Source organism: Scyliorhinus torazame, chromosome 4 (assembly GCF_047496885.1).
Source record: "Scyliorhinus torazame isolate Kashiwa2021f chromosome 4, sScyTor2.1, whole genome shotgun sequence".
Taxonomy (NCBI): Eukaryota; Metazoa; Chordata; class Chondrichthyes; order Carcharhiniformes; family Scyliorhinidae; genus Scyliorhinus; species Scyliorhinus torazame.
The window spans coordinates 109807426-109822551 of NC_092710.1; the positions used below are offsets into that span (position 1 = coordinate 109807426).

At 48.7% G+C, this 15126-nt stretch overlaps 1 protein-coding gene across 1 annotated transcript in view; it reads left to right on the forward strand.

Moving 5' to 3' along the window:
* Positions 1 to 987: 987 nt before the first annotated feature.
* Positions 988 to 15126, forward strand: part of psen2 (presenilin 2) — a 43476-nt gene continuing 29337 nt past the window's right edge. The window contains exons 1-3 of the mRNA XM_072498473.1: positions 988 to 1173; positions 2314 to 2549; positions 12668 to 12809. Coding sequence (XP_072354574.1) covers positions 1042 to 1173; positions 2314 to 2549; positions 12668 to 12809 — 510 coding nt within the window. The 5' untranslated portion in view covers positions 988 to 1041. The remainder of the gene's footprint in view (positions 1174 to 2313; positions 2550 to 12667; positions 12810 to 15126) is intronic.

Genomic DNA, 15126 nt, shown 5'->3' on the forward strand with positions numbered 1-15126 from the left:
TTATGTTGGATTGATATGTTTATGTTTTGTTATGTTCTTTCTCTTTTTTCTGTTACGGGGGGGGTTTAATTGGTTGAAAATTTTTGTTGGAAAAACTTTGAATAAACATTTTAAATTATTTTTTAAAAAAAATAGTTGGAAAATGGGTCAGGGTTTGGGACGGAGAGGTTTGGGTGTTTGGGGTGTAATTTGTGTGAAGGTTGATTTCTGATGTTGTGTCCCTTTTTTATTCCTGTATAAAACTGAAATGTTTGTGCTTCTCCTATAACCATTCATGGATGAAACATAACGTCCTCCAGCTAAACATTGGGAATATCAGAGCCATCATCTATAGGCCCTAGCCACACAATCTGTACCCACACCACTCTCTACACCCTATCTCTGGGGACTGTTCACCATCAGCCATATTGCCTCCAGCCTTGGCGAACTATTGAACGTTAACTTGAACGTCCACTATAATAACAAATCTGCCTACTTCCATCTCCTAGCATTAGTGACCCTGGCTTCCTGTGGTTACATCACTGATGTCAGCTCCACACACACATCCAGACGTCACCAACCGCTGTTGGTTACATTGGTGACATCAGCTCCCCATGGTTACCCTAGAGACCCCAGCTGCCTCAGTTACTTAATGACGCTGGCCTCTTCGGGTACATTAGTAACACTGGCTACCACCACGGTTATGTTATCTTAGTGATGCAGGCACCCCTATGGCTACATTGGCAATGCTGGCTCTCTGCAGTTCTATTACCGACACTGACTCCCGGTGGCCAGGTTTCCAGTGCCAGCTCCCCATAGGTGCATTACTGAACCCATCCTCTCATTGTTATATTACTACAAACCGGTCCTTCCACAGAATGATGAGGAGTAATCTGTACCAGGGTTAAAGGGGAGCTACAGATTCATGAACAAAACTTACTGCTGGAGTAATATTTGACTGCAGTGTTCTCCAGCTGTTCACACGCATTGCCTTGGTGTTTTTCAGAGAGACCCAGCTCGTAACTGTGAGATTGCCCACTCGTGCTCGCTGAAAGCTCGTTCATGATTTCATCAGACAGTGAAGACGAACTGTACACTGAGAGGACGGCTCTGATGTCAGCCAATGCCTCTACAGCGCCCTCCTACCAGGATAGGGATGGGGCGCCTAGCCCCACCAACGTACAAGCTAATCGGGTAAGCACGCCAACCGGTCAAAGCGAGCCACCTACTCGAGGGCTGTTGCCAGTCTTTCTGCAAGTTAAGATCCAACAGAACGGGTGTATTTACATAGAATTATACACATTTCTTAGAATTACATACAATACACAGAATTACACCCATTACAAAGAATTGCTAACTAGTCCATGCTATTGTAATTCTCTGCCTTGTAACTTCTGCCACCCTTCTTAGCATACCTTTATTAGCAATTCCTTTTCTCCCTTATGTATTTTTCTAACTTCCACTGAAATGATCTTGGTTATTTGCCACAAACTCTCCCTATGGTAGTGAGTTCCACATTCATATCACTGTCTGCGTGAACCTGAATTCCCTATTAGGTTTATTAGTAACTTGATGCACGATCAATCACTACTGAAGCGAGATTGTAGTCCAATTGAAGGCTTTAATGAACAAGTAGTTACCCCAGCAGCTCCGGTACAGAATGACTGCTGTGGGTGAAACACAGACTCTTCTGCTCCGCCTGCTGGGCAGAACCAGCAGGCAGGTTCTACCACTCATACTACAGTGTAAGGTACATCCCACCTAGGTACCGCGATACCCCTAATATAGCCTACCACATAACTATCATATATTTATGGCCCCTCGATTGGTTTTACCCACAAATGGAGATATTGGGCGGGTTTCTCCGTCCCACCACGCCAGATTTCTGGTGCATCCGTCGGGATGCTCCGTTTCGTCGGCTGGTCAATGGGGTTTCGCATTGTGGGGCAGCCCCATTCTGTCGGGAAACCTCCGGGCTGCCGGCAAAACGGAGCATCCCGATGGCGGAGAATTCAGCCCATCTTCTCTGCGTCTAGCCTATCAAACCCATTCATAATTTCAAAGACTTCTATCAGGTGACCTCGTGCATCTCCTTCCTAGAGGAAAGGGCCTCAGCCTGTTCAATCTTTCCTTATGGGTCTAACCTGTCAGTTCTGGTATCTTTTTTATAATTTATTTTTGCAGCTACCTCAGTGGCTGAATAAGTTTTGGTTTTTTTGGTACTGTGACAATCAGATCTGTGCAGGGTACACTTCTGTAAGTGTGGTCTCGGCAAGTTTCTCTATAAGTTTAACATAGCTGTTAATAATGTCTCGTATTGTTTTGCCTGCACAGCGCCGATCAGCAGCCCGTCGGCCCGCAAATCCTGTGGAGGGGAGAGTTGGTGCAGAGGGAGGGCCTGCAAGCAGAGATGGAGGTGGAGAGGGCGAGGAGGAGGAAGAGGAGGAACTAATCCTGAAGTACGGGGCAAAGCACGTCATCATGCTTTTTGTGCCCGTCACACTGTGTATGGCGGTTGTAGTGGTGACGATCAAGTCAGTCAGCTTCTACACAGAGAAGGACGGGCAGCTGTAAGTGTCGCACAAAGTGATTCTTCATTTGAGGGACCCCCTGGCAAATGTTGCACATGTTTGTTGAATTTACAGCCAAGAAATAGGCCACTCTCAGCCCAACAGCTCCATGCTGGTGTTAATGATCTACACTAATCTCTTCACACGCTTTTCATTTAAATCTAGTAGCGTATCCTTTTAATTCTTACAGTCTCATGTGTTTCTCTAGCTTTCCCTGAATACACCTATGCGAATCATCTCAACTATTCCTGTGGTGCTGAGTTACAAATTATCACCACTCTGGGTAAACTAATTCCCCTGTATGTTAATCGGATGCAAGACAGAGATTTTCTTTATTGTAACAGTTTATTGACTTGTTCAGACTCCTAGCTCTCCTCCCACTCAACCCAGTGTCCCAGCTATCCCTTATGTACTCAAAGGCAATTGAGACACACCTCGTTTCTCTTGACCGTGATAATATTTTAATATTAACAAACCTTCATAATGTAATTGACAAGACATTACTACTGAGTTCCAGGGTGGATTTATTTTAAAAAAAATTTAGAGTACCCAATTCTTCTTTTTCCAATTAAGGGGCAATTTAGTGTGGCCAATCCACCTACTCTGCACATCTTTAGGATGTGGAGGTGAAACCCACGCAGACACACGGAGAATGTGCAAACTTCACATGGACAGTGGGCCAGGATCGAACCCGGGTCCTCAGCGCTGTGAGATGAGTGGATTTATTAACCACTATCTTATATTTTAGACCCTAAGCGGAGTAGAGATAGGGGGGGCTGGCGCTGCCCAACCTCTGTGGGTACTACTGGGCCGCCAATGCGACGATGGTGCGCAAGTGGGTGATGGAGGGGGCTGCATGGAAGAGGCTGGTGATGGCGTCCTGTGTGGGTACGAATCTGGGGGCGCTGCTGCTCCCTCCAAGGAGGTATACCACGAGCCCAGTGGTGGTGGCGGCCCTCAAAATTTGGGGGCAGTAGAGGCGGCATAGGGGGGAAATTGGGGCCTCGGCATGGACCCCATTATGGGGGAACCACCGGTTCGCCCCAGGAAGAACAGGTGGAGGGTTTTCGGGATGGCACAGGGCAGGGATACGAAAGTTGGGGGACCTGTTTGTGGACGGGAAGTTCATGAGCTTGGGTGAGCTGGAGGAGAAGTACGGGCTCCCCCCCCGGGGAACACCTTCAGGTACTTACAGGTAAGGGCGTTTGCCTGACGGCAGGTGATGAAATTCCCATGGCTACTGCCACACACAGTACAGGACAGGGTGCTCTCGGGGGGGGGGGGAGAAGATCTTCGAAACGTACCAGGTGATGCAGGAGGAGGAGGAGGCCTCGGTGGTGGAGTTGAAAGGTAAGTGGGAGGAGGAGTTGGGAGAGGAGATCGAAGAGGGGACGTGGGCAGATGCCCTAGGGAGGGTGAATTCTTCCTCTTCGTGCGCGAGGCTCAGCCTCATACAGTGTAAGGTGCTGCAAAGGGCACACATGACCGGGACAAGGATGAGCCGGTTCTTTGGGGGTGAGGATAGGTGTGTTAGGTGCTCAGGGAGCCCAGCAAATCACACCCATATGTTCTGGGCATGCCCAGGCTGGAGGAATTTTGGAAGGGCGTAGCGATGACGGTGTCGAGGGTGGTAGGATCCAGGGTCAAACCGGGCTGGGGGCTTGCAATATTTGGGGTGGCAGAGGAGCCGGGAGTGCAGGAGGCGAAAGAGGCCGAAATTCTGGCCTTTGCATCCCTGGTAGCCTGGCAAAGGATTCTCCTTCAGTGGAAAGATGCGATGCCCGACTTCCGGGTGCGGCTATGCAGAGCTAGGTCGCATATTCGGCAGCTCCTGCTTGGAACGGACTTTTGGGCTCTTTTACAGGGCCCCCACGGCATTTGTTTGACATTTCCCGGTGTGGGAAGAAGGCTGCAATATTCCCCCGACAGTGTCCCCCAGGAAGGGTATGTCTCTTGGTTGCCAGACACACGCAGAAACAGTAAAAGATTTGGCTGCAACTGCAGGATAAACAGGGCCTCTTCCAGCATGCAGGCGGGGGAAGGGCAAGCTTAAAGCTGCAAGCTGACCTGAGGGCCTGTATCAAAAGTGAATTCTAGCAGCAGAGGGAACAACTGTGAAAAGACCTCATCAAGGCCACTGAAGGGACTTCCGGTTGCGGTGAGGATGAGCTAGCCGCACGCTTCGGCGGCTCCAGCTCCGACGGACCTTTGGGCTCTTTTAAGAGCCCCAACGGGGAATTTTTCGACGACGCAACCCGGTGTGGGGCGTGTGAGAAGGGAGTCCCCCCCCAAACGAAGGAGGAAAAAACCGGCGGCGGCGGCTGCAGCGCGAGGAATCGTCGACCAAAGGGTCAGAAAGAGAGAAGTACAAGATGGCGGCGGAGAAAGCGCAGGCGACATGGGGGCCTGAGCATGAAATTGTGAGACGGTGCGTGGAGCTGCTGAAGAGGGAGGTGCTGACCCCATTGCTACAGGCAATTGAGGGGCTCAAGGAGACATTAAAGACCCAGGAGACAGAGCTCCGTGTGGTGGAGCAGAAGGTGACAGATATTGAGGACGAGATCCTGGGCCTGGCGGTTAAGACACAGACGCACGAGGCACTTCATAAAAAGTGTACTGAAAGGATCGAAGCCCTAGAAAATGGAGCGCGAAGGAAGAACCTTCGGATACTGGGTCTCCCTGAGGGTGTGGAAGGAGTGGACTGTGGAGCGTACGCAAGTACGATGCTGAGCTCACTGATGGGTGCTGAGGCCCCTACGGGCCCCTTGGAGGTGGAGTGGGCAAATCGGATTCCGGCGAGAAGACCAAAAGCGGGAGAACCACCCAGGGTGATAATCGTGCGATTTTACCGCCTTAAGGATAGAGAAGAGGTCCTGAGATGGGCTAAAAAGGTGCGGAGTAGCAGATGGGAGAATGCAGTGGTACGGGTATACCAGGATTGGAGTGCGGAGGTGGCGAGAAGGAGGGCGAGCTTCAACCGAGCCAAAGAGGTGTTGCATAAAAGGAAGGTGAAGTTCGGGATGCTGCAGCCGGCAAGACTATGGGTCACGTATCAGGAGAGACACCATTATTTCGAGACGGCGGAGGAAGCATGGACCTTCATCAAAGAAGAGAAATTGGATCGGAACTGAGGGACTGATGCTGCAGGAAATGTTATTGTTAATGTTACGGTGGAAGTTAATTGAGAAGTAAACAGGGAAGGGGGGAGACATTGGGGAAATGTGGGCGCCGGTGAGGGGGGAAAGACGGGACATAGTTGGAGAATGGGGAAGGGGAGGGGGAGGGGAAAGGGAGCTGCGCCATAAGAGGCGGGTCAGGTAAAGGGATGTTCCCGCACCAGAAAGAATAAGGCAGGAAGACAGGCGCAAGGCGGATGGGAGTTCCCCACATGGGGGGGGTCGAGGAGTGAGCAGGAGTAGCCGGGGTCAGTTGAAGTCAGCTGACTTACGGAAGTAATATGGGGGGAGCAATCATGCTAGAAAGAGATCTAGCGGGGAGGGGGGGAGGGGGGGGGGGCAACTGGGTTGCTGCTGCGGAAATCCAAAAAGAAATGGCTAAAGAGTGGGTGGGCGGGGATGGTGTGCGACGCTGGGGGAGCGAGCGGGAGCGCGGAGGCGGGATATGGGACTGGCCTAGAGAAGGTAATGGCTAGTCGACACGGGAGGGGGGCAGGTAGCCCCCTACTGAGGCTGATCACGTGGAACGTGAGAGGCCTGAACGGACCGATAAAAAGGGCCAGAGTGCTCGCGCATTTGAAAGGACTAAGGGCAGACGTGGTTATGCTCCAAGAGACGCACCTAAAGGTGGCGGACCAAGTTAGGCTAAGGAAAGGATGGGTGGGACAGGTGTTCCACTCAGGACTGGACGCAAAGAATAGAGGGGTGGCCATTTTGGTGGGGAAACAGGTAACATTTGAAGCAAAGAACATCGTAGCAGATAGCGGAGGTAGATATGTTATGGTGAGTGGCAGGCTGGAGGGAATGGAGGTCGTGTTGGTTAACGTGTATGCCCCAAACTGGGACGATGCGGGATTTATGAGACGGATGCTGGGGCGTATACCGGACCTGGAGGTAGGAAACTTGATTTTAGGAGGGGACTTTAATACGGTGCTGGACCCGGGGCAAGATAGATCCAGCTCAAGGACCGGAAGAAGGCCGGCAGCGGCCAAGGTACTTAAGGGGTTTATGGACCAAATGGGGGAGTGGATCCATGGCGATTTCTTAGACCTAGGGCTAGGGAGTTTTCCTTCTTCTCCCATGTCCATAAAGTGTACTCCCGGATAGATTTTTTTGTTTTGGGAAGGTCGTTGATCTCTAGGGTGGAAGAAGCTGAGTACTCAGCCATAGCGGTTTCGGATCATGCCCCACATTGGGTGGACCTGGAATTAGGAGAGGAAAGGGAGCAGAGAACACTCTGGCGATTAGATGTGGGACTGATGGCGGATGAGGGAGTGTGTGCAAGAGTGCGGGAGTGTATTGAGAGATACCTGGAGGTCAATGACGACGGCGAGGTCCCTGTGGGAGTGGTATGGGAAGCACTAAAAGCGGTGGTCAGAGGAGAGCTGATCTCCATTGGGGCCCACAAAAGGAAAACAGAGGCCAAGGAAAGGGAAAGATTACTGGGGGAGATTTTAAGGGTGGATAGGGAATTTGCAGAGACCCCGGAGGAGGAATTGTACAGGGAGAGGAGACGACTCCAGACGGAATTTGACCTTCTGACCACCAGAAAGGCGGAGGTACTGTGGAGGAAGGCACAGGGGAGGAGGTATGAATATGGGGAAAAGGCGAGTCGCCTGTTGGCTCATCAATTGCGAAAGAGGGCAGCAGCGAGGGAGATAGGAGGAATTAGAGACGAAAGGGGAGACACGGTGCGAAGGGCAGGAAAGATAAATGAGGTGTTCAAGACCTTCTATGAGGAACTGTATAGGTCTCAACCCCCAGAGGGAGAGGAGGGGATGCGGCAGTTCCTGGACCAATTGAGGTTCCCGAAAGTGGAGGAGCGGGGGGTGGTAGGCCTGGGGGCACCGATTGGGGTGGACGAGGTTATTAAGGGACTGGGAAGCATGCAAGCAGGGAAGACCCCAGGACCAGACGGGTTCCCGGTGGAGTATTACAGAAAATATGTGGACTTGTTGGCCCCGTTGATGGTGAGGACGTTCAATGAGGCCAGGAAAGGTGGGACTCTACCCCCGACGATGTCGGAGGCGACGATATCGTTAATTTTGAAGAGGGATAAAGATCCGTTGCAGTGCGGGTCCTATAGACCCATTTCATTGTTGAACGTGGACGCCAAATTGTTGGCAAAGGTACTGGCATCGAGGATAGAGGACTGTGTCCCGGGGGTGGTGCACGAAGACCAGACAGGGTTCGTAAAAGGGAGACAACTGAATGTTAACGTGCGACGACTATTAGGGGTGATAATGATGCCCCCAGTGGAGGGGGAGGCAGAGATAGTGGCGGCAATGGACGCAGAGAAGGCATTTGATAGGGTGGAGTGGGAGTATTTATGGGAAGTGTTAAGGAGGTTTGGGAACGGGTTTATTAGCTGGGTTAGACTTCTTTATGGCGCTCCAACGGCAAGCGTAGTTACAGGTCGACATAGATCGGAGTATTTCCGACTATATAGGGGAACAAGACAGGGATGCCCGCTGTCTCCATTGTTGTTCGCGTTGGCAATTGAACCTCTGGCCATGGCGTTGAGAGACTCCAGGAAATGGAGAGGGGTGATTAGAGGGGGAGAAGAACACCGAGTCTCGTTATATGCGGATGACCTATTGTTATACGTGTCGGACCCAGCGGGGGGAATGATAGAGGTTATGCGAATTTTGAGGGGGTTCGGGGATTTCTCGGGGTATAGGCTAAACATGGGGAAGAGTGAATTATTTGTGATCCATCCAGGGGACCAGAGTAGAGAGATAGAAGGCTTGCCTCTAAGGAAAGTGGAAAGAAACTTCCGATACCTGGGGATTCAGATCGCTAGGAGCTGGGGAACCTTGCACAGACTTAATCTGACACGGTTGGTAGAACAAATGGAGGAGGACTTCAAGAGGTGGGACATGCAGCCTCTATCGCTGGCGGGCAGGGTGCAAGCAATTAAGATGATGGTCATCCCGAGGTTCTTATTTGTATTTCAATGTCTCCCTATACTAATCACTAAGACCTTTTTTAATAAAATAGACAGGAGCATCACGAGCTTCGTGTGGGCAGGGAAAGTTCCGAGAGTAAGGAGGGGGTTCCTTCAGCGTAGTAGGGACAGAGGAGGATTGGCACTACCGAACTTGGGCGATTACTATTGGGCCGCCAATGTGGCAATGATACGTAAATGGATGATGGAGGGTGAGGGAGCGGCGTGGGAAAGACTGGAGAGAAAGTCCTGTAAAGGGACGAGTTTAGAGGCGCTGGTGACGGCGCCGCTACCGATCTCACCTAAAAAGTTTACCACGAACCCGGTGGTGGCGGCAACATTGAATATCTGGGGACAGTGGAGGCGACAGAGAGGGGTGCGGGGAGCCCTGGTGGGGTCCCCAATCAGGAACAACCATAGGTTCGCCCCAGGAAGAATGGATGGAGGATTTCAGAGCTGGTTCCAGTTGGGAATTAGGAGGGTGGGAGATTTATTTATAGATGGGACTTTTGCGAGCTTGGGAGCATTGGAGGAAAAGTATAAGTTGCCCCGGGGAAATTTCTTGAGATATATGCAGGTGAGGGCATTTACTAGACAACAGGTGAGGGAATTTCCGTTGCTCCCGACACAGGGGATACAGGACAGGGTCCTTTCAGGGGTGTGGGTCGGAGAGGGCAAGGTGTCAGAGATTTACCGAGAGATGAGGGAAGAGGGGGAGGAGTCGGTGGGCGAACTAAAAGGAAAGTGGGAAGAAGAACTAGGGGAGGAGATAGAGGAGGGTATGTGGGCTGATGCCCTAAGCAGGGTAAATTCCTCTTCCTCATGCGCCAGGCTTAGCCTGATTCAATTTAAGGTGCTACATAGAGCACACATAACGGGAGCAAGATTGAGCAGGTTCTTTGGAGTGGAGGACAAATGTGGGAGGTGTGGCGGGAGCCCGGCAAACCACGCACATATGTTTTGGGCATGCCCGGCACTGGAAGGGTATTGGAAGGGAGTGACGGGAGTGATTTCGCGGGTGGTGAAGGCCCGGGTCAAACCAGGCTGGGGGTTAGCTCTATTTGGAGTTGCGGAAGAGCCGGGAGTGCAGGAGGCGAAAGAGGCCGACGTTGTGGCCTTTGCGTCCCTAGTAGCCCGGCGCAGGATCCTACTCATGTGGAAGGAGGCGAAACCCCCCGGACTGGAGGCCTGGGTAAATGATATGGCGGGGTTCATTAAACTGGAGCAGATAAAGTTTGCCCTGAGAGGATCGGCTCAAGGGTTCACCAGGCGGTGGCAGCCATTTCTCGACTACCTAGGGGAACGTTAGAGGGAAGACAGATGACCAGCAGCAGCAACCCAGGGGGAGGGGGGGGGGGGGGGTTTAGTTTAGGTCAAAGATAAAGGGGTTTTGTTACTTGTGTATTGTTTAAAATTTCTGTATTGTTATTGTTGCGTTTGCTTTGTAAGAGGGGAAAAATTGTTGTTTGGGAAAAAATTTTCAATAAAACATTTATAAAAAAAAAAAAGAAAGATGCGATGCCCCCAAGCGTGGAATCCTGGATCAGCGATATGGCAGGGTTCATTAAATTGCAGAGGGTGAAATTCGCCTCGAGAGGGTCGGTACAAGGGTTCTTTAGGCGGTGGCAACCGTTCTTAGACTTTCTGGCAGAACGATAGACATTGGTCAATGGCAGCAGCAGCTCGGGGGGGGCGGGTGGGGGGGTGGGTTACTTTATTTTTGTTTATGTTATTTACACTGGAGGGTTTGAGGGGGTGTAGATACCTGTTGTGTTAAGTCGGGGTGTTAATGTTAATTTATTATTTATGTACGGGGGGGGGAGGGGTTTGGGGGGGTTGCTCTTCTAGATTGTGTTTTGTACTTAACCCCGTTGGGTTCTTTTTTCTTTCTCATTTTGTTATTGATTATTTTCTGAAAACCTTTAATAAAAATTATTTTGAAAAAACAATATTTTAGACCCTAAGTTTTTGATTCACCAAAAGTGAAACATCTTCTCATGATCCTAAAGACCTCCATTAGGTCACTCCTCAGTCTTCTCCTTTCTAGAGAATCCGTGTCAATCCTTCCTGATATGTATAACCCATCAGTTCTGGTATCTTGATTGTTTTTTCCCTTTTGCATCTTCTGCATCTATGTCCTTTTTTTTATAATATGGAAACCAGAACTGAGCACAGTGCTCCAAGTGTGGGTCTAAACAAGTTTAATACAAGTTCTTGTTTATTGACACTGGGGCAAGCCAATGTAATCATTAAGAATTTATTAGAAACTACAGCGCTGAGGACCCGGGTTCGAATCCCGGCCCTGGGTCACTTTCCATGTGGAGTTTGCACATTCTCCCCGTGTCTGCGTGGGTTTCACCCCCAGAACCCAAAGATTGGCCACGCTAAATTGGAAAAAAAATAATTGGGTTCTCTAAATTTTTTTTAAAAAATAATAATTTATTAGAAAAGGAAGACCATTTCCCTAGTCAACAGTGATTGAAAATTCCCAGTTCCTCCATCTGATCATACAGACTCCATATTAGTGAAAGGCTTATTATAAAGATTTGTAAGTGTTACCCAGGCTGCAGTTTCCTCTGAAGATCTCGGCATAGGTCAAGCCAGCGTAATCCTTGTGAGTTTGGAAATCTGTTATCCAAATAATTCATTGTCTTCAGGTGCCTGATATGAGAGGGAGCTGCAAGAATTATTAATAATTAGTCTCTGCACATGAATCTAGTCCACTTACTCCAGCTTCAGTTGAAGGTTGGAATTGCAACTTGACCAGTGGAAAAAACAGAAGACTTTCTGGCCTTGGTGACCCCAGAACAGGGTCTCAGGCCCTGGTAGGGCAGATGGAGTTTGGAAGAAACAGAGCCCAGGGCATTTAAAGCTACTTGTTTCAAATGGAATCTTTCCTCCGAGATGAATGGGGTTCTCAGAGTCTGAACCTTCTCAGCAACAGCACCAGTTTTAGTTTCTCGCAATCCAGTAAGCCCAGATAATCTTCTGCGAGTGTTGAGTTCCACAAAATGTCAAGACTCTGAAAAGATAGTCCCTGTTTCAGAATCTGTAATGGGCAACTCATCGTGCTTGGTACAAGAAACTCCCCAAGAGTGCCATGGGTAAGGAGATTGTTCACTATAATCATCTTTATTATTGTCACAAGTAGACTTACATTAACACTGCAATGAAGTTACTATTACATGGGCACCCAGAAGAAGTCCCCATTAACGGTCAGCTGATTAATCTGATGTTGTTATTAGATATCAAAAGGTTTCCTAGTTTAGATCCTTTATTACAACAGCAACATTTATGTATATAGCTTTTAACAGAAATAAACCTCCACAAATCTGCAGGTATATCCACTGTTGGGGTAGCACAGTGGTTAGCACGGTTGCTTCACAGCGCCAGGGTCCCAGGTTCGATTCCCGGCTTGGGTCACTGTCTGCGCGTAGTCTGCACATTCTCCCCGTGTCTACGTGGGTTTCCTCTGGGTGCTCCGGTTTCCTCCCACAGTACAAAGATGTGCAGGTTAGGTGGATTAGCCATGATAAATTGCCCTTAGTGTCCAAAATGGTTAGGTGTAGTTACTGGGTTATGGGGATAGAGTGGAGGTGAGGGGCTTCGGTGGGGTGCTCTTTCCAAGGGCTTGTGCAGATACAATGGGCCAAATGGCCTCCTTCTGCACTGTAAATTCTATGTTCTATTACTGCTGGCTGGACCCTAAGCTTTGGAATTCCTGCCCTAAATCTCTCTGCCCCTCTTACAATGCTGCTGAAAATCTACTCTTCACCATGATTCTAGTGACCTATCCTAATATCACCTTATGTATAGTTCGCCATATTTTGTTTGGAACGCTCCTGTGAAGCGCTTTAACATATTTTGCCATATTAAAGGTGCTTTATCAATGCAAATTGTTGTTGATGTTGCTGCTGGGGAAACCTGACACCAGTTGTAATTGTTGGGGTTGAATTAAACTCTCATTTATTCTGTTCCCACTTTCTCCTCCACAGAATTTACACCCCATTTACCGAGGATACAGACTCTGTTGGACGACGTCTCCTCAACTCCATCCTGAACACATTAATAATGATCAGTGTCATTGTCGTAATGACTATAATTCTTGTCCTCCTTTACAAGTATCGATGTTACAAGGTAGGGATTTTTAATTTGAATTCATTATATAGTTAAACATTTGACAAGAGGAAATAGGTTTGTAGTATTCACTTACATTAAACCGAATTTTAAGAGACTAGGATAAAGCAGCTGCTAAATTGGGATCCCATCCACCACCTTAAACATTTACTCCCTCCACGATCGATGCACAGTGGCAGCAGTGTGTACCGTATACAAGATGCACTGCAGCAACTTACCAAGGCTCCCTTGACATCCCTTGAAAACCGATCTCTTAACAACTGCAAGGACAAGGGCAACATATGCATGGGAACACCACCACCTGCAAGTTCCCCTCCAAGCCACTCCCTATCCTGACTTGGAAATCTATCACAATTCCTTCACTGTTGCTGGGTCAAAAACTCCTTAATAGCACTATAGATGTGTCTACACCACATGAACTGCAGGTTTCCAAGAAGGCAGTTCACTCGCGCTTTCTCAAAGCCAATAAATGCTGGCCCAGCCATCAGGGGCCTCATCCTATCAAGGAATACAAAAAGAAACAAAGTAGGGAAAATCTAACGTGTCCACATCCTCAAAGTGGAGTCTTGCTAACCTTGCTAGTTTTGTGGGTAGAAGTTGGAGATAGGGCTCTAAAACTATAGGCAAGGGTTCTCAGCTGGGGGTTTGTGGCCTCTTGGGGGTAGATCTGCCAGAGTCTCTAGCAGCCCAATGAGAACAAGCTCACAGAGAACGTCCTTGGCCAGGTTGAGCCATGTCCACTTGAGTTGGAAGACTCAATGAAGCCTGCACATTCTAGGGTGGGTGAAGGCAGAAGAGGACTCAGCAGAGAGAGAGGAAGGGCAGGCCCAGGTCAGCCAAAAGGAGCAATAGTAGCAGCAGCAACCCAACTCCAACATAATGTAGCTGTTACACAGTTAAATACACTTACCATCCGTTGCTTACACCATCTCAACCTGTACCGATATTTTGTCAGATACCTTTTAGTAAACACCGATACAAATAACTCATTAAGTATTCTCACCTTGCCCTATATCCCTAAGCACATAGCACCCGCCTTGTTCCTAACAGGACCCACCCTTACTATCCATTTACATGTCAGTAAAAGAATTTGGGGTTCCCTGACCATGAACTGCCATTCTATTCCCATATTCTCTCCCTGCCAGGCTTCCTTTCCTCTTCATCTTCCCTCTCACCTATTGTATTTGACCTTGTTCTCTCTTGAAGATTTCACTTGATATGCTTCCTACTCTTTTTTTTGTTTTAATTCCCTTATCTCTCTCCTCATCCAAGAAGCCTGTTTTTCGTTCTCTTATCTTTCACCCTTGTTGGAATGTACCTAGCCTGGACCTGAAACATCTCTTCCTTAAAGATCATCCTGTATTCCATTTTACCCTGGCTAGATTTCTTCCCATTGCATTGAAATTCGCCTTCTTCCAGTTCTTAAAAGATTCATTTCTTATGGAATGTGGGCCTCACTGGCTTAATTGCCCTTGAGAAGGTGGTAGTGAGCTGACTTCTTGAACCGCTGCAGTCCCTGTGGTGTAGGTACACCCACAGTGCTGTTAGGGAGGAAGGAACAGCGATATATTTCCAAGTCAGGAGGGGAAACTTCCAGGTGGTGGAGTTCCCATGTATCTGCTGCTTGTATCCTCTAGATGGTAGTGGTTGTAGGTTTGGAAGGTGCTTCCGAAGGAGCCTCAATGAGTTCCTGCAGTGTACCTTGGAGATGGTACACACTGCTGTTACTGTGTGTCGGTGGTGGAGGGAGTGAATGTTTGTGAAAGAGTTGCCAATCAAGCGGCCGTTGCATTTTAGATTATTCTTTGCTCTTCTACATTGTTCGTTTAAACTGGCGAGATGGTGGCTGTTTGAATTTAAATTCAATGAATAAGTCTGGAATTGAAAACTAGTCTCCGTAAAGGTGAAACTATCCATGAAACTAACATCGATTTGTCATAAAAATCCATCTGGTTCACTAATGCCCATTTAAAGAAGGAAATTTCCATCTTTACCTGGCCGATATGTGACTCTGGATCCAGTGGTTGACTCTTAACTGCCATGTGAAATGGCCTAGCAAACCATTCAGTTCAAGGGCAGTTAGGGATGAGTATCAAATACTGGCCTTTCCAGTGATGCCCATATCCCATGAAAGAATTTTAAAAAACCTTATGGTGCAATGATCACTCTTATCCACAGATAGTTGATTCTCTTGGCCCACCTCATGTTCCAGTACCAGATCCAGCAATGCTACTCTTCTAGTTGGGTCGAGACTGACCAAGGACGTTCTCCTGAACACAGTTCACAGTTTACCCTTTAATTTGACATGATCCCAATC